Source organism: Taudactylus pleione, unplaced genomic scaffold (assembly GCF_031769625.1).
Source record: "Taudactylus pleione unplaced genomic scaffold, aTauple2 ptg000015l, whole genome shotgun sequence".
NCBI classification, from domain to species: Eukaryota; Metazoa; Chordata; class Amphibia; order Anura; family Myobatrachidae; genus Taudactylus; species Taudactylus pleione.
In genome coordinates this window covers 16,070,971-16,094,408 of record NW_028284417.1, presented here as the reverse complement: position 1 = coordinate 16,094,408, position 23,438 = coordinate 16,070,971, and the positions used below count along the sequence as shown (strand labels likewise).

At 45.8% G+C, this 23,438-nt stretch overlaps 1 protein-coding gene across 4 annotated transcripts in view; it reads right to left on the bottom strand.

The window, feature by feature from the left end:
* The window catches only part of DOP1A (DOP1 leucine zipper like protein A), a 122,502-nt gene that overhangs the window by 18,157 nt on the left and 80,907 nt on the right, over window positions 1-23,438 (bottom strand). For all 4 annotated transcript variants that reach the window (XM_088471793.1, XM_088471772.1, XM_088471785.1 and 1 more), the window contains 6 exons: window positions 18,992-19,144; window positions 17,899-17,999; window positions 16,163-16,419; window positions 13,056-15,018; window positions 12,731-12,842; window positions 2,795-2,977 (listed from right to left, as the gene is read on the bottom strand). In XM_088471793.1, the coding sequence (XP_088327919.1) occupies window positions 2,795-2,977; window positions 12,731-12,842; window positions 13,056-15,018; window positions 16,163-16,419; window positions 17,899-17,999; window positions 18,992-19,144 (2,769 nt within the window). The remainder of the gene's footprint in view (window positions 1-2,794; window positions 2,978-12,730; window positions 12,843-13,055; window positions 15,019-16,162; window positions 16,420-17,898; window positions 18,000-18,991; window positions 19,145-23,438) is intronic.

Sequence of the window (23,438 nt, the reverse complement as noted above, 5' to 3'; positions counted from 1 at the left end):
TTTTACATGTACAAATATAACTACATAATATAAACTGCAAGTAATACCATTACAAAAACTCAGGTTATGGTCTCTGATCACGTCAGCCATGTTTACATGGAGTTTCTACACTGGAACAAAACATGCTAGCCCTGCATAAAGCAATTATACAGAATACAGACAAGTTTTCATTTAAATTGTTCACAAAATCAACACACAACACTCATACTAGATGGGCTCCGTGTGTTTGCTATCATGGTAAACTCATGATCCAATGAACCCGGAGGGCTGTAAACACATGATGACCGCAGAAAGTTATCAGACTTAAACTACATGAAGACAGGTACTGAGATGGGCGCAGAAACCATGCCAAGCCAGGAAACTTCATGTTTTTACATTTCATGGTGACTAGCTTAATGGCCTGGATGGCTGACTTGTGGCCAATATATTATACACAGATTGAAAGAAATAAAGCACGTACCATGGGAAGTATAGAAAGAGTTGCTATTGCCAGAGGGAACCATAGGCAAAAGCATCATGTCATATATTGTTACATGTATTAATAAGGTAAATAAACAATTCCTTATGAATGGTAATATAGTGACGTTTAGATGAGCCATGATCCCTAAGGAATTAGTTATTACCGCTGATTTATATAGTGCCATCATATTACGCTGCGCTGTACAGAAAATATTTATTTATTCACTACTGTCTCATTGGAGTTTACAGTCTAATTATTATCAGCAGTTACTTATATAACACCAACATGTTCTGTTGTACTTTACAATTGGGACCATACACACTATCATACTATAGTACATAATCCCACAGTAACATGGGGAAAACATACACAATGCACCTAGCAATGAGCATATCCTTACTATAAGAAACAGTCAGACTTGTATATATATTTAGATGAATATTATGTCACATTAAGGCTACTCAGAGAAATGGGTCTGCCTTACATTGGTTTTTTTTTATAGATGAATGGATCATTGATCTTTATGGATAGTTGACAGAGGTCTTACAGCATGGACGGAGAAATACAGAGCGCGTATATTGTAGAACAGGGTATTCATATTGCGGCCCTCAAGCTGTTGTGGAACTCCACACCCCAGCATGCCCTGCCATATTTTCAGTATACCTTACTAGCAAAACTGTGGTAGGGAATGCAGAGAGGTGTAGTTACACAACAGCTGGAGAGCCACTTGATGAAAATCCCTGCTATATAATCTATATTATAATTAAATAAGCCCATCATGTCTCACCAGCTTCTGGAAGGTAAGTATAATGGGTCTGGATTGGAGGATAGTGATGGGGGAGGAGGCGGTGGAACGGGGATGTGACAGACGTGAAGCAGGGATGGGGGCGGGATAGATAGTGGAGCAGGGATGGCAACAAAGGTGGGAACGGACACGAGCCTGTCATAGGACAGGTCCAGAACGACAAGTCATTATAATAAGTGAGGACGTCTCGGTCATAGGCAGCAGGAGTCGTGTCGCGCACCTCCACCTCCAATGACTCCCTCTTGCCAGCATGAAGCCCAGAGAAGAGCCCACCAGAAGGTTAGTATAGCAGGACAGGCGCACTACTAGTATCTGATACACTTGTAAGACAAACTATACTTTCTTTAACTTCATATTTTACTATCCTAGACCTCATATTTTACTACTAAAACACTCACAATTACCTCCTAATAAGTCTCTTCATCTGACCATATCTAATAATTCTTTGTTGACTCTTATCCTAATACTTATTTTACCCATAGACAATCATTTACAATGGGAATAACAAGATAGAAGAGAAAACAGAATAAAAATGTTTGAAAGCTGGAACTCTGCAAAACAAAACAAAATGTTTGTGATCAATATAGCTAGAAAATAACAACCTATAGCAAATAAGGTAACGGTCAGAGAAGTACAGAATGGTTCAGGAACTGAATGTGATGATTAGCTGGGTAACAGCAATTTATCCACCAACATGTATAATAAGGAAAGAGCTGGGCCATGAGGAAAGCAGGGGAATGGAGGAAAGCAGGGAGCCACAGACTAATAGTTAGCTAGAGGACAGAGTAGGTCCTAGTAAGATTGGGAACCTATCAATCTGACACGGTTTACATAAAATGAAGTTCATACAGCCAACTTAATTCTGTTTGAGTAAAGAGATTTCTGCATTAGACGGTGGGTATGTTTAAACTAGAGATGTGCGGGTTCGGTTTTACTCGGATATGTCTGGATCTCAAAACGGCATCTTATTGGCCATCACGTGTTTTGGATAGCCAATAAAATAAATCCGAACTAATCCGAACTTGCGATAATTTTGGCGAAAAGAATAGAGTAAAACAGAACCCGCACATTTCTAGCTTTAAACACATCCGGCAACAATGACTGGTCCTCTGAGGCCCTACTGCTTCCTCCCGGTATACAAACATATAGGAGGTGATCTACTGTGGAAGGATAACAAGAGCAGTTTAACAGTGATTGGACCAGGCACTGTCACAGCATATGTTGTATTTGTGTACTAATATGTATATAATATCACGGTGAGTTCTAATGTTACTGCCTACAAACGTACAAAGTTGTGTATTATAAGATTAACCCGTCCGCTACTGCAAATTATTGTAGATGTCAGAAGTCACCTCAGAGATCTGTATAAAAGCATTTACTTTATATGGTCATCGAGGTCCTCAGTACATATAATAGACTTATAATGTACAGTAGGGGTACATGTATAATTCCATTAAGCAATCATATTGGTTGTTTTTAACACATAAATATGGAAGATTAAGCAATGAGATGCATTTAGTTTGCGTTACCTTTGTTGAGCCAAGATTGATTGTAGTAACGGAGGCAGCGGCAGCTGTAAAGCTTTTCTCAGTGGTATCAGCCTGATGTAGGACGCTCCACAGCAGAGTGACTGAGGTCATTATCAAATGCAGGATAGAGAGGATCCCACTGCGTGCTTCCAGTAAGTGCTTCTGATCTACATTCACCATAAGCTACCAAATAAGAAAATGTAAAACAAATAACTTGGCAACAAGAAGGTTTAATAGGGCACATTAATGCAGATCACAGAAAACAAAGTGCCCCATGGACTTGTCAGAATTTAAATAAAAACAAACTTTTAAACGCCTTCCTCCTCTGTAAAGCCCAACACAACAGGACATAAGCCAAAGAGAAAACAAAACACCCCTGAAACATAACAGAATAACTGGAGCATATTTAGGTAGATTCAGAGAAATTAATTTAACAAACACATAAATCACAATCTCATAGATCCTATTTAGGGATACTGGGCACACAGAGATGTCCCAAACCTGCCTCCTCGTGTGGGTACTCTCAAAGTAAGAGTGTGCAGTACCTCCCTACCAAAAGTGTTGTACTTAGAAACAAAAAAAACTGAACATGTAGAAAACAGGATTTTGGTACTTACCGTTAAATCCATTTCTCCGATTCCACAGGGGACACTGGAGCTTCATGACAGTGGGGTATAGACGGTGGGTTGAGTTGAGCCTGGCACTTTAAAAATCTACAAGTGTGACTGGCTCCTCCCCCTCTATGCCCCATCAACCCCAGTTTTAAAGAACTGAGCCCGAGAGGAGACGGAGAACAGACTGAAGAACAGAGAAGGAGAACAGGAAAAGAAACATCCAACATACTGACACACTGCAAGAACACAGCAGGCTGCAGTGATAAACAGTCACACAATAAAACAGACAAAACTGCAACAGAACTGAAGCAGAACAAACAACTGAGAACAGGCAAGAAGCACTGGGTGGGCGTCCAGTGTCCCCTGTGGAATCGGAGAAATGGATTTAACGGTAAGTACCAAAATCCTGTTTTCTCCTTCATCCACTAGGGGACACTGGAGCTTCATGACAGTGGGGACGTCCCAAAGCTACCCTCCTGGGGGGGAGAGTGCTGAACGCCCTGCAAGACACTACGACCAAAATTTGAAGCAGAAGCCGCAAAAGTGTCAAATCTGTAGAAACGTACAAAAGTATGAACCGAAGACCACGTCGCTGCCCTACAAAGCTGTGAAGCTGAGACACCTCTACGTGCCGCCCAAGAAGTACCCACAGAGCGCGTAGAATGCGCAGAAATGGATACCGGCGGTGGTCGAGCAGAAGCAACATATGCCTGACGAATAGTCAGACGAATCCACCTGGCCAAAGTTTGTTTAGACGCCGGCCAGCCACGCCGATTAGCATCATAAAGGACGAATAGAGCCTCTGATTTACGTAGCCCCTCAGTACGGGACACATAAATGCGAAGTGCCCGAACCACATCCAAGGAGTGAGAATCCCCAGAAGAGTCCGACAACGCTGGCACTACAATCGGCTGATTCAGATGAAAACCCGAGACCACCTTGGGCAAAAAGGAAGGCCGGGTACGAAGTTCCGCCCGATCTTCGTGAAAAATCAAGTAAGGGGAACGGCAGGACAAGGCTCCAAGTTCCGACACACGTCTGGCCGAAGCCAGGGCCAATAAAAGGATCATCTTCCAAGTCAAATACTTCAATTCCACCTCCTGCAAAGGCTCAAAGGTGGATGACTGAAGAAAAGATAAAACAAGATTCAGGTCCCAAGGAGCCGTGGGTGGCACAAAGGGGGGCTGAATTCTAAGAACCCCTTGAAAAAAGGTCTGAACCTCCGGAATCAGAGCTAGGCGACGCTGGAAAAAAATAGAAAGAGCAGAAATCTGCACTTTAAGCGATCCCAAGCGTAACCCCGCATCGAGGCCTTTTTGAAGAAAAAGAAGAAGACGTGGTAAATGAAAAGAGGAAGTGGAGGATCCACGACCTTCACACCAGGAGATATAAGCCCTCCAAATGCGATGATAATGCGCTGATGTTACCGGTTTTCTAGCCCTAAGCATGGTAGGAATGACCGACCTAGGAACTCCATGGCGTCTTAGGATGGCGGTCTCAATAGCCACGCCGTTAAACGAAGCCGCCGTAAATCCGGGTACACACATGGACCCTGTTGTAGAAGGTCCGATCGTAGCGGAAGATGCCAAGGTTCGTCTGCCAGAAGGAATAAAAGATCGGAGTACCAAACCCGACGAGGCCAATCCGGAGCCACTAGGATGACGGTGGACGACTCTCGTTTGATCCGCTTGAGAATCCGAGGGAGGAGCGGAAACGGTGGGAACAGGTACACAAGGCTGTACGGCCAAGGGATCAGTAAAGCATCCGCTCCCACCGCTGCCGGATCCATGGTCCTGGAGCAGTAAAGGGGTAGTTGATGATTTATCCGAGATGCCATCAGGTCTATCTGTGGCTTCCCCCATCTGCAAACCAGTTGATGAAAGACCTCGGGATGAAGGGACCACTCCCCGGGATGAAGATCCTGACGACTGAGGTAGTCCGCTTCCCAGTTGTCGACCCCCGGAATAAACACTGCTGAAATGACCTCTACGTGTCTTTCTGCCCACAGAAGGATGCGACTGGCTTCTCTCATTGCCATCCGACTGCGGGTTCCCCCTTGGCGATTTATGTATGCCACTGCCGTGGCGTTGTCTGATTGTATCCGAACCGGAAGTCCTCGTAACAGAGGAGCAGCCTGTATCAAAGCTCTGTAGACTGCCCGCAGTTCGAGAACATTGATTGGTAAGAGGGACTCCTGCTGCGACCAAAGCCCCTGGAAGTGATTGTCCAGAACCACCGCTCCCCATCCGCGGAGGCTGGCGTCCGTGGTGACCAAGGTGTAATTCCAAATTCCGAAGCGGCGACCCGCTAACAGATGCTCCGTCCGAAGCCACCAGAGCAAGGATATGCGGGTCCGGGGAGACAGACGCACCAGCCGATGCATCTGTAGGTGGGACCCGGACCACTGAGACAGAAGATCCAGTTGAAATATTCTGGAGTGAAATCTGCCGAATTGGATGGCCTCGAAGGAAGCCACCATTTTCCCCAGGAGACGTATGCAAAGATGCACAGATACTTTCCTGGGTCTGAGCACTAGACGAACCAGCTCCTGTATGGCTATGGCCTTGTCCCTTGGCAAGAATATACGAAGCAGAACAGTGTCTAGAATCATTCCTAGGAACTGAAGTCTCTGGGACGGCATCAACTGAGACTTCTGGAAGTTCACAATCCATCCATGTTGAATGAGAATCTGATGTGTAAGGGACACTTGGTGTAAAAGGACTTCTGCCGTCGGAGCCTTGATGAGTAAATCGTCTAGGTACGGAACTATCGTCACCCCCCGAGAGCGCAAGTGAGACACCATGACGGCCATCACTTTGGTGAATACCCTGGGAGCTGACGAGAGACCGAATGGCAGGGCCTGAAACTGGAAATGAGCTTCCCTGATGGCAAATCTGAGGAAAGCCTGGTGAGGAACCCAAATTGGGACATGCAGATAGGCGTCCTTGATATCTATCGACACCAGAAACTCTTCTGCCTCTAGTCCTGCAAGGACAGAATGGAGAGATTCCATCTTGAACCTGTGAAATGAAAGATACTGGTTCAATGATTTCAGATTCAAAATGGGTCTGACTGACCCATCTGGTTTCGGAACCACAAAAAGGTTTGAGTAAAACCCTTGTTGCCTTTGTGCAGTGGGAACCGCCACAAGGACCTCGGCCAGCAAAAGTGTCTCGATCGCTTGACGCAAAATTAGTTGCTTCAAGGGATCGATGGGCAAACCTGTTGTAAAATAACGCCGAGGAGGAGTGAAAGCGAACTCGATCTTGTACCCCTGAGATACCAGATTTCGAACCCAAGTGTCTGGAGAAGTCAGTCTCCAAACCTCCGAGAAACGCTGGAGGCGTGCCCCCACCTTTGGATTTCCGAGATGGGATGGGAGCCCGTCATGCCACAGGCTTGTCTGCTGGCTTGGGATCTGGACGGCGGCCAATATTTGCTTGACGTCCTCTAGTACGGCCTCCTCGCCCCGCTGAAGACGAACCTCGCGATCGTCCCTGAAATCTTGCCGATGCTCGAAAGGAACGAAAGGAAGGTCCCCTAAACGAGCGACGCGGAGGAGGTGCTGATGAAGGTAGAAAAGTACTCTTACCTCCAGTGGCCAGCGAAATCCATTTGTCCAGCTCTGGACCAAATAAAATATCGCCTGTGAAAGGAAGAGCTTCCACTGCTCTTTTTGACTCCGCATCCGCTTGCCAGGCACGAAGCCAAAGTGCCCGGCGAGCAGAGACCGCCGAAGCAGAAATCCTAGCGCCTACCTGGCCGATATCTCTGGAGGCGTCTCCTAAGTATACAGCAGACTCCTGAATATGTTCTGCCAAGGTAATCAGATCTGCTCGCGGAGTGCTGGATCTAAGACCCTCAGTCAATTGTTCCGCCCACTTTTCCACAGCCTTGTTGACCCAAGATCCTACCAAGGCCGGGCGGAGAAGTGCACCTGCGGCCGTATAAATGGATTTCAAAGTGGTTTCTAATCTCCGCTCTGAGGTTTCCTTCAATGTAGTAGCTCCTGGAACAGGTAACGTGGTCTTCTTTGACAACCGAGAAACCGAAGAATCCACAGGTGGCGGGGTCTCCCACCTCTTCCTATTTTCCGCAGGAAATGGGTAAAGAGAGAAGAAACGCTTAGGAATCTGGAATTTACGGTCCGGATTCTGCCAGGCTGCCGTCATCTGTTCATCCAACTGGAGAGAAACAGGGAATGTGACGGCCATCTTCTGTGACCTGGCAAATAAGGAGTCTTCTAACGATTCTGGAGCTTCCTGGCCAGAAATCTTAAGAACTTCCCTTACCGCTAGAATGAGTGCGTCAATACCTTGCAATGCCTCAGGTTCTTGTGAGTAAGTCTCTACGTCTGATTCGTCCAGCATCTCCCCTTCCTCCTGAGACGAGTGATCCGCTGCCGAATCCTCATCCGACTGGAGAACCGCCGGAAGAGCCCTCTTTTTAGAAGAGCGACTTACCGTAGCTTCAGGAGCTTTAGACGCAGAACCCATCACTTGAGCAAGGCTATTCACCGAGCAGACTAAATTCTGAGCCCACGCTGGTTCTGCTAGAAAAGAAGGGTGAGATGTGCCAGGTAGATCTCTGGCAGCCTCCCGTTCCCTACGGGAAGCGGCTAATTCAGAAGAAAGGTCCGCCATGACCCCGGCCAAACTATTTATGAAGGAGGGAGTGACAGACTGCGTGTTAGCACTGTCTGCTTCACATGTCTCGCACAGGGAAGACCCTTCGGAGCGAGCATGGGTAAACTTCTTCCTGCACTTAGTGCAGGCAAACAGCTTTTGTGATGCAGTTTTTTCTGTCCTGGATGTCATCATGTACTCACAGACAAGCACCACATACAATTCAGGAATGCAGAAGAAGTATAGGGAGAAGCAGAATTACAATAATAATGCTACTCAAGTATGGGAGCAGACAGAGCAATAAGGGAGGAGCAGAATTTCAATAATAATGCTACTCAAATTGCATGCAGAGCAGTATAAGAGGAGCAGAATTTCAAGAAAATGCAACTCAGTAACAGGGGCAGACAGGCATATAAGGGAGGAGCAATCAATAGGACCAGAAAGTAGTTAAAACCACCCTCTGTATTTACAGACCCCCTGTAGATGCTCTCATCTGCTCCTCTCCCCCTCCGCTCAGTGCCTGCAGTCTGAGGCGCCACTCCCGTTCAGAGCGCGCCAAACTAGCCCAGGCAGTGAAGGAGGAAGAGGAGGAGGGACCCATAAGCTCCTCCCCTAATGGCCGCCGCTTTGTATGCGCGCGGCATACACTTATACAGTGGGACGTTCTGTCCCCGCACTAACAGCGGGGGCAAGCGGCACGACCGCCCCAGTGATAACCGTGCCGGTGCCTTTTACACAAGCACCGGCACGCAGAGGCAGGACCGCTGTGAGCGCGCCTACCTAACAGCCAGCGCCGGTGTTCTATCACAACACCAGCGTGGCAACTGACAGCGGGGCTGACAGCCGCGCGCTGTTTTCAGACCCAGCAGTTATTTTCACCTCTCCTGCTAGTCAGGAGAGGTGTGCTACTCACCGAGCTGCTGCGGCCAGAGCGCTGGGCAGTGAGGGGAGAGCGGGGACCCGGACACAAGCCAGTGGTAGCTGTGGCGGGCCCCGCTGAGTCTGATGACTCCTAACTGCCTAAAGCAGCCTCCCCTCCATAGGGTGACCGGACACAGGCTGCAGTAGCCGTGTGGTCCCCTCTCTGGCGGCTCCCACGATGCAGGCAGACTGTCACAGCTAACAGTCTGCCTGTCCTCTTGCTTGATTCTTTTACAAATCATATAAAAATTAATATAAGGGCTGGAGACAGCCCCTGTGCACCGGCTCTACTCGGGCACATTCTAAAAACTGGGGTTGATGGGGCATAGAGGGGGAGGAGCCAGTCACACTTGTAGATTTTTAAAGTGCCAGGCTCAACTCAACCCACCGTCTATACCCCACTGTCATGAAGCTCCAGTGTCCCCTAGTGGATGAAGGAGAAACACAAAAAATATGAACGGAGGACCAAGCGGCTGCCCAACACAGCTCATCAGCCAAAACTCCCTGCCACGGTCAACCATCTGACAGAATGAGCCTTCACATTTTCAGGGGCAATTTTCTCTTTTCCAGGGTAAGCGTAACGAATCACAGAAATGATCCATCCATTAATAGCCTGTTTAAGTGCCGGCCAAAAAAAACCCAGATGACTTTCTATGCAGAATAGCCTTATCCTAATGAAAAATCAGATTGGGATCTCTGTGTGCAAAAGACACAGGGCCTGATTCAGCAAGGAACTCAGGGCCTGATTCAGAGCCGGACGCTATTTGCGCTCGCTCGTTCAGAAAAAGGGGCCGGCTATTTAAATTGAGCGCTCGCTCTTTGCGGTCTGTTGACGCCTCTATGTCTGAGCGAGCGAACGAAACATGCGCTCGCTATTTTGTAAAGACGCCCCCTGGCCGCTTGCATCATACGTCATCTCCGCTATTTATTAGATTAATCGAGTACATCGAAAGGCGTCTGAACTGCTCGCAGTGCTTGTGGTTGGATTCTCCTACCGCAATCATGCGAACAGTTCAGGCTAAGAAACAACCAAGTGACGTGGTCGATGACGCTGCTTTGTTAATTATGCACACCCTTAAAACGCCCATTTTGACTGTTTGGCATGCCTGCGTTCAGATCTCCACTCCCCGTTTTCAAGCACCTTCCCCTGTTACCACCCACAAACGCCTCATCCTGTCACTCAAATTAGCAGGCACTCGCAATTTTGCCAACACACGTTTTCCGACCGCACTGACTGGTTGGCACATGCGCATTACGACCCATACGCATGCGCAGATGTGTGAACATCGCTCGGAGCGAACGAGCGGCTCTGAATCAGGCCCTCAGTTGCTAATACGCACGCAATCGGTCGATTATTTTGCACTGCATCGCAGCGCGCGTGCCAGACGCTGCGGTCAGAACTGCGTACGCAGAGGCTATGCAGACGAATTACAGAGTGATTGACAGGAAGTGCCGTTTGTGGGTGGACACGGGTGGGTGGCCACGCGAACGCAAGCGTGCCAGTGCATTTCAACGCCGTTGCATGGGCGTGCATAAATTATCTACTGCAATACCGGACGCCTCCTGAGTACTCATAGCGTGCACAGAAGTTAGCAATTCCTGAGTGAGGTCTGGGCTTCCTTAACTGTGCGTATGGGTCTGATGTTACCGATTATTTTGCTATGTTGGCTAAGTGTACGGATGTGAGTAAGGGGAAGTGGGCGTCCTTATGTCAGGCTGCGTTCCCAATGCGAATATTTAAATACCCCGCTGATATTAGCAATGCAGTTGCGTGCGTATAAGCACAATAGCGATCCATGCTGAATTAGGCCTACAGATCAGTCCCTTTGAACTCTAAGAAACTTGAGATTCATGGATTCAAAACGATCCTGTTCTAAAGCTTTCAATACAAATCAAGTGCCAAGGAGACATGGCTCTTCAGTGAACTCCGTTTTATTCCGTTATCCAAACCATCCTGTAGGTACATTAGGTGATGTTCCGACTGAAACAAAGTTATTGAAAACAACCTAGTCTCTCGCTATTAAACACAGAGCTTTCAGACTCTATGATACCTTTTTGCCCAAACCGGATTTCTTGGTATAAACATGGCAGCGACTACACCGTCAAAAAATCCCTTCATCTAATCGATCATGGTTTTCGCAACCACACTGTTAAAGCTAATCCAGTTAATCACTGATGAAAAAAAAAACCCCAGTTCCTGGGTTACAATATCGTCCCTCTAGGGAAGTTGCTGCAACTGACCCACAGACATCTTGAGAATGTCTATAGTCCATGTAGCTGAGCCACCAACAATAACCTGATCTCTTCTCTTTTTTAAATACAGCAGCTGGTCGCAAAGGAATAGATAAATCAATTTAAGGTAACCCTGCTGTCTTTTTCAGAGCAAGAGAGCTTCTTGTGATTCCCTTAGTCTTCTTCGTACATACAAAAAACAAACAAAACTTTCTTTATTCATAATTATGTTTTTAGTGAGTTATTTCCATAACAGAATCGGTCTCCCAGAAGGAAAACCAACTGTCTGAGCAATACCAGTAACAAACCTAGAGAAACAAACCACTGGGTGCTTCCCAGACTGGACATCTGATAATTGATATTAAAACCATGGTATGTGTACACTGATTAAGATGTAGTCCATGTAAACATAACCCTAATCCACTTGGACCACAGTAGCACTGCCATGACATACATTTCAATAAATACAGGAGGGTCTGTTGCAAAACAAAGAGCTGGTCACAGATTGGAAATCATGAGACTGAACGGTAAATCTGATAACAAAAGCATCACTGACATCTATGGAAACCTACAAGTTTACAAGCTTTTGATGACATATTTATGACTATTTGAAGAACTTGTCCATCCAATCGAAATATATTGAATGTTTTTAGGTTTAAAATAGTTAAAGAGGAACCATTTGTTTTCTGTACTTTCCTGTTAGTACTGGGATGATAACACCGGCAGAGAGTACAGTCTGAAAGGCCTCAATGTTCTACAAAGTCCATCGGAAACCTGGTAGTGAAATGTCAGGGGGAGTCTTGAGGAGACCTCTGATATATCTGCACTCTATGAATCATCTCACCTAGGTATGTGAAGTGGAAATGAATCACCAATTTCATTAGAAGAGCAACAAGGCTCCCACTACAGCCGACACTGGGCAGGATGATCGCCTTTCATATAGACAGATTGCCTGAGGGCTTGGTGACTGACTTATTTGCGGACCAGGACTGTTATTCTCTATGTTGTCCTTCCCCTTATGGGTAGAAGTCTGTTTTCTTGAGACCTGAGATTTTTCTCTACCTGCAGGATGAAAGGCTTTAAACCGGGAAAGTTTGCCTGTAGGAAGGAGCTGTTCCCATAAGTTGCCGGAATATTAAATTGTATCCATTCCAAGACAAAAAACAGGCTTTGCCTGAAAATGTCAGGATTGTTAATATCATTTAGACTCTGCATCTGCCTCACAAACCTGGAGCCAAGAGCTCGGTAAGCAGAAATCACTGAAGCCGAAATTCTAGCCCTAATAAAACCAGCATCCACAGCCACGTGCCCAAATACTCTGATACCTCTCAGATATCAAGGCATGGGCCTCCATAGTTTCCAAACTCTTTGTTAAAGAGCTGATCTAACCACTTGTCTTATAAATTAATAAGACTCTTTCTAACAGCACCATAATTAAGAGCTTCAACACTCAGAATTGGACCTGTGGTGGCCCAGTGTCTCCAGATTGGATATTATTTTTCAATGCAGCAAAAGATAACCCACATAGTACATTGTCCATTTACCTGGTGGTACTGAGCTGAGGGATCAAGCAGGCAGTAGTGAATGATTGATGTAATGCCCTCTAGTAGAGTCAGGATCATGTCTGGTGGGATAAAGGATGCCATCCACAGAGGCCTGAAACACACAATACAATTAGCCTCTTATAGCAACCGCACTAAAAGAAAAAAACTTTGTTTTAGAAGCTTCAGTAAATCTACCGCAGACAAGTGGAGGTGTTGCCCATAGCAACCAATCAGATCTGGTTTATCATTTTGTAGAATGCAATAGATAAAGCTTTAGTACAACTACCCCTTCATGTATGATAAATGTGACCAAAACATGACATACCTGTTGTCAGATAATCCTGTTTCATACTTGTATTGCTGAATTAAGTTATCAAGATTTCTACAAAGCTGTAGCGTCACCGAAACGACCACTTTCTGCAAGACTTTCCCCATGTAAGGCAATGTGGATGTAATGAGACCTATCCACTGTGGGTGCATTTTACATGTGTAATGCTGGTGTAAAGCCCTGATAACAGCACAAAGAAACATTCCCTGGCATGTGATTGGCTGGGAATGCATATACTGAAGGGAGGTCATTGGCTGCTGAGGGTTGATATGCTCGAGATCAGTGATGACAAAATCAAAGCCGGCTTCACTGTCTTCTGGAATGGTTAACACGCGATGCTCTAAAACAATAAGTCCCTGAAGAACTTTTAATAGTTGGGACTGTAATGTACTGCCATTGTCCAACTCATCTTCGGAAAAGTTAATGAGACTGTCCTCAGAAAAGCCTTCCTCAATGGCCATTATATTCTTCTCAGCCATGCGCTCGTTGTGCCACTTTTGGGCACTGAAGATTGAAGAGAGTAAACAGTGTAGAATCACTTTCTGAACCTTACACTTGGACAACATATCAGAGATAAAGCTGGCAAAGCCCTTAGCTGAGCTTTCTATGACCTTTGCCAATTCCGTAAATAGCAAGGTCAGGATTTCAATGCTCATCATCTGCATGTTACGGTTGCCTATGAGATCTTGCTGTGACACTTTAACATGAGTTGGGTAGTGGCTTCTCATAAAATACAAACATAGTGAAATAAGTATTTCTATATACATGGAGCTCCGGAAATTGTGGTTGGAGTCCAGTGGAATATTGCTATAAAAATCTTTTCCCATCACGGAGATTCGATGCCTTGCCAAAAGATTTTGGAGCAAAGATAGCTGAGGAGTGTATGCATTATTAACGCTGGTAGTGGAGATAGCACTGACAAACACTGTTGGACATGTTTTTAATATGGCTTTTATAGAAGACAACGCATATAACGTTCGCGAGGAGTCATACAGTTGGAGGTATAAAAGAACATGCTGGTAAAGAGGGTGGATATTAAAATGTGGAGACTTCCGTATTCCGGGAGAACCCACATCACTTTCAATTTCTGAGATTTCTCCTTCTCCGCAACTATACCAATTCTCCAAGTCTAATCCATCGCTGAAGAAAACATTGGTTTGCTTTAATTTCTCATTCTGGGCCCTTTTCTTGTCATCATCTTTCCTTCTTGGCATTTTAACTTTAGGTTTTGTTCCTGTTGGCTTACCCCCCTCTTTGCTATTTGAGTCTCTTTCTGTCCCCTTCCCTTTGAAATTAAACTGGATGCTACTGTGACTCCTTTTCTTGTGGTGCCCGCCCATCATATCCGAACTGAAGTCTGTGGATATCTGCTGATACATAATTGAGGGAGATGATAAGTTCCTGGAGATTACATTTGCCAAACTTTCAATGCCAGCCTCTGCAGACACAGGCAGGAAGTTAGACGGCTCTCTGACCGAGAGGTTAATCTCATTCCCCTGAGCTACTTCATCCTCATTACCAGTCTCATCTACTGCTGGGCTGCATAGATTTATCTTGTTAAATGTATCTACATGATCAATGCATGAGCAATTTGATTCAGGATCTTCACCAACATTTCTAAGAACAGTGCAAATCAAGTCAGAAATAACTTGTTGAACTATCTCATCAACTGTGTCTTCCTTCGAGTTCAGACAGTTATCTTGAGCAGTTAAACTCTCTGCATCCACCTCATCTCCCGCTGAAGACTGAGAACATCCAGAGTCTGAGCTCTGAAGGATCTCTGTTTGCTGGTCTGGAAGGTCAAAGTCTGATACCCCCATTGGGATGGTCTCACTGCTGGTGCTCAGGAGGGAAAGTCTGTCACTCAGAGGGTTCACTGTAAGGCTAAAATTCTCCATCTCATCCATAAGAACTTGTTTAGAGGTTGTTGTCCCAGAACACATCTGTGCGCTGGAGAATGCTGCATGAATGGAAAGAAGAAAGAAACGTTGTGTAACTATTTCCACAACTGTCAAATCATATCCTGCTACAAACATTTGCTATACTCACAATGACTACTGTATGATCTTTCCAGGATTACACACTGTTCTAGGATTCTTCTAACAGTCACCGAGAAAATAAATTGGCTACTTTTCCAATTATAAGTAATTTCTATAAAGGTATGATTATATTACAGGGACTCGCAATATCAGGATGGTTTTATTTTACACTTGCTTAAGACTAATTTTTCTTTTTCTTTAACCAGGACTCTAAGTTATCATTTTTTACTTGGTTTCCTTTTAGTTACTTTAGTGTTACCTCCAAATTAGGTATACAAATTTGAAACAGATACAAAACAACATTAAAGAGAAGTATAAGTAAATAATATAAACTACTCAGGGAATAAAGAAGCACCCAAAGCTGCATGTATAAATAATAACAGAAACACACATACAGATGTGTCCTCACTCGTCTTTGCTGCAGTCGCGCCAAACAGCCCCTCTCGGCACGCCTGGTCCCGTAAGACTCTGCTACTGCTGGGGTGTCTTTTTTAATGAAAATGTGTAAGTCGCAATGATATGCAACTAGGACCACCAGGAGACTGTGCTGATTAATTTGATATGTGACACTTGTATATCTGTGTGCATTGAGTCTTTCGATCAGCATGCAAAGTGCTACGATGTAGCAGCCGCAGCTTTTTTCCACGTCAAGTTCTGTTTACAGCCTCAGTTGCATACAGATATAAAAGTGTCACATATCAAATTAATCAGCTGAGTCTCCTGGTGCGTCCTAGTCTGATCACATTGCAACATAGGGGTCAATCCTGTTAGTCGCGATGATCTCGCCGGTGCGAGTCATCGCGGCGGTGGCCGCACTTTACGGCAGCTACAGGCTCTGGTCGGGTAGCGAAGGGTGCGAGATGTGGTGCTGTTGCCAGCGCTTGAAAGCCGTTGCAACGGCACATCACACCTAATAGGATTGACCCCCTAGGCGCATTTTCAGCAAAAAAATAAATAAATACTCCCGACGTCAGGCATATTGTGCTGCATGGTGTATTGAGGCTAGATGAACAAGGACACATCTGTAATATAACTAGCATTACACCTTATCAGCAACATACATACCGTCACTGCCATTACACGTCTTGGTAAATATTTTTCTATTTTCTTCAAAGTGTCGAATAGATTTACTCAAATGTCTCTCAGCCTGGACTCGCTGTACAGATATTCGCTGAGTCTTTGGATGAAGGAGCAGGAGAAGCAGTGGTTCAAGGACTCTGGCTATGTCATGTCTCTGTAGCACCTGATGTAACCAGGCTTGACCGACAGATGATGTGCAGCCATCTAAGCTGTTCAGACTGTCCAGCATGATTAACAGTGACCTACAATTGTAGAGAAGTAATGATAAATGTGTCACTTAGATGTCAGGTACACCAGGCAACCACAATCAGCCAATAGTGATTTGGGGAGGGAGGTGGGTGGGGTTATTAGACTTTTATTGGTAGTAGAACAGCCATTTTGCCACTGGGCTTACAGAGTCTTGATGATATTACTGCAACAATACATTTCTGCTGTAAGAACTGCCATTTTTGTATTTGTCCGGAAGGAGTAAACGAGAATACTGGCATAAAGTACACCGACTTTCACCACACAATACAATCAGTAAATATTTTTTCTAACATTTTTAAAAAGACAGTGAGTAAGTATCGACACAATACATGGAGCCCCCCCCGTCTATATGCGTGCGCGCCGAAAAATGGGCATGGTCACATGCCACAAGAGGCGTGGCCACTGAAATATGTGGCGTGTCATCATGACAGGCCTCCAGTAGAGCCCCTTATACAGTACCCCCAGTAGTGGTCCCCCTTATGCAGGCCCCCAGTAGTACCCCCAGTAGTGGTCCCACTTATGCAGGCCCCCAGTAGTGCCCCTTATACAGTGCCCCCTGTAGTGGTTCCCCTTATGCAGGCCCCCGGTAGTACCCCTTATACAGTGCCCCCAGTAGTGATCCCCCTATGTAGTGCTCCTATACAGTGCCCCCTGTAGTGGTCCTCGTCTGCTCTATTCAGTTCCCCCAGTAGTGATACAGTGTCAGTTATCTTAATCCCAGCTCCTGCTGCGCCCGCCGCTCTCGGCTCCTCCGTCCTCCCACTCTGTACTACGGGAGAGACATCATGGCGACTCTCCCATCACCCACTGCAGGAGCCGGAAGGCGGAGCTCATGACTGAACTCCAACCTGGCTCTGGCAGTGGGCGCAGCAGCCAATGAGGGTCTGTCTGACTCTCATTGACTTCTGAAACACACACATTGCCGCCGGGTAATACAAGTGTACTACCCAGCACTGGTGGTGATGTGTGTGTAAATGTGTAGTGTGGACCGCACTCATTGCGGTCTGCACTACAGTGACTGACTAGGGCGGACCTGTACCATGGCCGACGCGGTCCCTCAGCACCCAGGACACGAGCCTCGGCGGCCCTGTCCTAGTTACGCCACTGCATGTTAGGTTTCAATGCCTGTTATGCTATTCTGATTAAGGGAGTCACATTGTAACAAAAGTTGGACCACACAGTATTTTATTCCAAAACGATCAAGCACCATGGTTTTGAACAAGTGATTGCTTGCAGCAATTATTTAAGAAATGTGCAATAAGACACTCAATCATTTATTACATCAGTGTATATAATGATTCAATGCCATGGAGTTTCTTGACTTGTGTAAGTTTTTTCATGTTTCCACAATACAAAAATCACAGGTTTTCTAAAGATTTATTCCACTAGAATGCAAAAATACCATATCTAAATCTTACTTATCTACATGTCAAGCAACTTATATACAAAACACATAGGTAAATATGACAAACCTGTCAAATGTACGACCATAGGCTGAAGACTTGTTGACATGAAGGTCTCTTGTGAGGTGCCACAGGACTGCAAATCTCCCATGAGCCTCCATCCTTATTTTCTGTGACAAATTAACTCGTATTAAAAATAAAACCCACCACCATACAACACTGCATTATACACTATGGGCCTGATTCAGAGATGGACGGAATTGCAGAGCCGCACACAAGTGGCTGTGTAATTCCGTCCATTTCAAATGCAAATGCAGCAAGAGGAAACAGACATCTCCTTGCTGCATCCCAGCGCTGCAACCACAGCCTGACCCGGCCCTGGCGAGGCCAGGAAACAGACATCTCCTTGCTGCATCCCAGCGCTGCAACCACAGCCTGACCCGGTCCTGGCGAGGCCAAGAAGTCTGAGTCCATGGACGCAGATCCTGTCCTCAGCACACCCAGAAAACTGGGGCGACACATCCCCATATCCGGGAACGCAGGCCGGCCCCACCCCCGCACTGCTTCTGCCTGTCAATCAGGCAGTGGCTTTGGGGAACTCCATGTGATATCGCAGAACGGGTCCTGCGCATGCACAGAGTAGGAAACATTGCAGATGTGCACTAACCATTGGGTTAGAATCCATCTCTTAATCAGGCTCTATGATCACAGAAAAAGGAATCAAGTTCATTAATAGATTGCCTAGAACCAAAATTGTCTAGGCTATGCTTGCTATGGGTTTAATCCACAAGAAACGCTACTGTAGAAATTCTGTCTCTAAGCTCCATTCAAAAATTGTATAACCGCAAACCAAAAACTAAAAGTTTTTAACTTAATATTTAAAAATGTTCTACATACAGATCCTGCTTTAAAATCTTACATGGCAATACCCGCCCGACCTCGGTGTAGTAGCAGTACTTGTTAAATTTAGCCTGTATTGGCCGCCATACTTATATCTTCTCATAGTAGGTGTAATATAGAAAATGTCCATTTGGGAATTGGCTACTCATGTTTAAGCTCCCATTGAAATCAAACACTGAGTTACTGAAATAATGACACTATACAATGAGCGGAGTTAATCCAGCAGAACAGTGATTTAATAATTGTGCACATATAACATTACCTTGTCCTTGTGCGTCAGCTGCTGGCTGATGACATCCTCACAAATATTAGAGGATGGGACCAGATTGTGCAGCTGATAGAACAGTTCTACACTTCTCTGATGGTGCTGTGGAGTCCAGTCTCCTAACTGTTCCCACAGAGTCATGGCCACATTCTTCACAACATGAAACAAGCAAAAAACATTGGCAACTTAAAATCTATTAGGTGGCAACTCTCTGCAATCAAAATACTAAAAGATAAATTAGCCCTCACAAATGCATTACTTCATTTTCCAGCATTACACATGGCATTTTACAGAATTGGAAAGTAAAGTCTGCACATGGGTTACAATAGATATGATGCTGCTTCAGTAGATAGGTACCATGCACTAAATGTTCCTACCTGTAAACACAATGTAACAGAGCATATTTAAAGATCAATCAATTGTTTCGGCAACAACGAATTTAGGTGGAACATGTACAGGAATGGTGCGTACACATGGTCATACCGCGGGACGATCAGATAACGATCGTTATCTGATCGTCCTGCATGTGTTGGATGATTGTTATCGAACATCCAACACATGCATGTTTGGCACCTACGGCTAACGACCCAGGCTAACCTGGTCGATATCGAGCAGGTATGCCTGCTTGCACGGACTGCGGACGATGGTCGATAAGGGCCATATGTGGCCACGCAACGACCATCGTTTGGTCGTTTTCAGGGGCAAGAAGCTGTGAGATTTTAACGATAACGATAGGATTGTTATAGATAAATCTGACAGCTTATCTGCCCGTGTGTACCCACCATAACTTTCTTTAGTTGCCTTACTTACACCAGGCAGGTAAAAGCTGACAGCCGTTTGGCTACCATGGTTAAGTGCCAATATTGCAAATAAATACAATGTTAGTAATAAAGACCTTTTGTTTAAAAATCAATGCTGTTTTTAAGCAGCAAAATAAAGAAAAATGTACACAGTGCATGATATGTAAATATGGTTTAATAAAGGTATTAAAAGATCGTGTCACTATCATACAAGTGGCTTTGAATAAATATATTAACCCCAAACATACATATTTGCTAAGAGATTTAGTTTAGTTAATACAGCAATGCCTGACCTTCTGAGTAATATTGTTAAGACTGGTTGCTGTGGGTAACATACATTGCAACACCTCCTTAAGACGGTCTGGCCTGCACCCTCCCACTTGAAATTCCATTTTGTGGTTAAAAAAAAAAAAAAGTATTTCTGCAGTCACAATAATAATATAAGTACAGATATGTTTTCAGGGAAATATTAGCCTTAATACAGATATTACTAAATATTAATATTTGCCCTTGGATCATTTCAATGTAGAGGGTAAGCGGGGCACCTCCTCTGCAGATACTTTAAATCTCACCCCAGGCGCCCTCAGATCACAACAATAGTATCTACAATAGGTGGGGGTCCATCCTCATTAGGAAGGGTTTCAAACTTGTTGCCTCCACAGAAGTTATTGCCTGGAGTCCAGGGATGGAGGAAGAACTATCCCAACCTGGCTTTCATACATTCAGGGGCACCCTATACTGGCCCGAAAACACTTGGGAAGACGCTTATGTAAAAGAGGGTTGCCCACCGACCCTGAAAGGTATGATGACCGGTTACCACGCCCCATACGCAAAGGCTGGCATCTGTAGTGAGAAGATCCAAATTTGGAATCCAGAAGGGGCGACCCTTGTCCAGATGGGACGTCTGTAGCCACCCTGAGAGGGAAAGCCGAACCTTCGGAGAAAGGAGGATAGTCTGGGATCGGATCAGATGATACTGCCCGTTCCACCGGAGAGAATCAACTGTTGAAGGGCCCTGGAGTGGAACTGGGCGTATATTCCACTATATCGAAGGTGGATACCATGGACCCCATGGCCTGCATTGCTGTGTGAATGGATACCCTTCGATTGTGGAGCAAGTTGCGCAAGTGCAGTGCCAAAATTTTGTCCACTGGCTGAATGATCCTTTGTATCCGAGAATCCAGGAGTGCACCCAGATGTACCATCCCCTGTGTGGGAGAGAGGGAGGACTTTCTCCAATTGATGAGCCAGCCGTGTGCTTGTAGACAGGCAATGGACAGCTGGAGATGGTGTTATAAAACAGCCGGTAAATATGCCAAGATTAAGAGGTGGTCTAGGTATGGCAGGGTTCTGACTCCCTGACGCGGGGTGGGGTGCCATGACTGCCATTACTTTGGTAAAGACCCGAGGGGCAGTTGACAGACCAAAGGGCAGCACCCAAAACTGGTAATGTTACTGCAGAACAGCAAACCGTAGGAACCGTTGGTGGGGTGGAGGAATAGGTACATGCAGGTATGTCCAGAGAAACCATGAAATCCCCAGGCTCCAATGCCAGGACAATTGATCGTAGAGTTTCCATGCGGAATTTGGGCACTCGGATAAATCTGTTGAGGGATTTGAGATTCAGAATAGGCCGATGAGACCCGTTTAGCTTCTGAATCAAAAAAAGAGTGGAATAAAAACCAGTTCCTCGCTGAGCCGAAAGGACCGATATTATCACACCTGACTACAGCAGGGATTAATTGGGTTCTTGGAGGGCCAGGGCCTTAATGCTGGTGAAAACGCCTTAGGAAGGTGAGGGAGTACCCGAGAGACCACTTCTTGGACCCAGGCGTCTGTTGTTGTTTGACGCCAAGAGTCGGCAAATCGAAGAAGTCGTGCTCCCCACCCTGGGATTCCCCAGGAGGAGGCCCACCCCATTAGGTGGAGGGTTTGTCGTCAGACTTGGAAGCTGGACGTCTGGCCGACCAAGACTGCTTGGATTGTGGCTTGGTGGTCTTGTGAGAACTAGGCTGCCTGGAAAGGACTGACCTTTTTCCTTACCCTGGGGGCGAAAGGACCGAAAGGAGGATGGCCTAGGCTTAGGAGCAGCTGCTGATGGCAGAAAGGCAGATTTTGAGGCTACAACGGTAGCCACGATTTTGCCCAACTCTGTGCCAAACAGCCTGTCTCCTGAGAAGGGTAAGGATTCGAGGGCCCTCTTGGATTCCGCGTCCGCTTTCCAGGATCGTAGCCAAAGGACTCGGCAGGCGACTACCAAGGTCACAGGTGCTTTAAAGGCAAGGAGTCCAATATCCAACGCAACTTCTCCCAAATACAAGGTCGCTTTCTGGGTATGGGAAATGTGGGCCAGTTGTTCCCTAGTAGCGTCTGACGGCAGGCTGTCCTCAAGCGCATCCGTCCATCCTTTGATAGCCTTAGTTACCCAGGCTGCGGCCATAGCCGTCCGAGTAATATTGCCCCCAAAAGAGAGTTAACAGACTTGAGATAAGCTTCCAGTTTTCTATCCATGGCATCCTTAAGGGAAGATGCGGACAGTACAGGCAGCGTAGAGCTTCTGACTAAGCGTGCCACGTGAGAATCAACGGTAGACGGGACTTCCAACTTTGTACACTCACCAGGAGGGAGAGGGTAAAAAGACGCTAGTCTTTTTAGGACCTGGAACAGTTTGCCAGGAGTACCCCAAACTTTCCCCATGATCTCAGTGAGCTGGTCTGGTTGAGGGAATTCAGCCTTAACCACCTTCTGACGTTTCAACATTAGGGTTTTAGGCTTAGGAGCCGGTTCATCATCCCCTATGTTCAGGATTGATTTTACCGCCCTCACTAAAGAAGGGACATCCACTGTCAAATGATGGTCCTCTTCTCACGAGGAAGACCCAGGGGGGAGAATCTTGTGCATCAACTGCCTTCTCAGATGATGAGTCAATCCGAAAGTTATACCGAGAGGATGTTACAGTCCGCCTATGTGCTTTGGCGGCTAACGGTCTGTCCGCCTGTAACATTTGCTGAAAGGCAGCAGACATTTGAGCCATATTCTGAACTGAGTGGGAAAAAACATCCAAGGAGGATGCATAGGGGGGACAGATATAGCAGGCTGCAACTGCTGTGGGTACCCCATGGTGGGAGGCTGCATGGGGACTGATAAGCGGTCCAGTAACTGCGTAATAACCTGGTTTATGGAAGATACCCAAGGTGGCTCCTGGACAGGGCTGGTAAGTTGGGCCGTTGTGGAACATAACAAATAGCACACATACCATTCTGCACAGAATCCTGAGGAGACAAGCCCACTGAATAGGATCTGAAAGTAACCAGCACAGGCTCCGGTTTACCCTTGCCTTTAGAAGACATAGTAATAACCAGCAAGCAGCACACAATCAGTGTAAAGCTAGTAATGCAATGTGAACACCCTTCACAAATATAGGTAAATGTGAAGTAATAATGAACCCGTATACATCTGGTAGTTAAGTTAAGAAAAAGCAGGTGGGATAGACATAACTGAAAGTCAGAATGTTTAAGACAGTATATCAAAACAGCAGAGCGAACACGAGTCACATACAATGCATATAAATAAATATACTTACAATGGGCACTAAATCAACTACTCAAGCCTTAATAGGCTGGTAGGATTGTGCGCTGTATAAC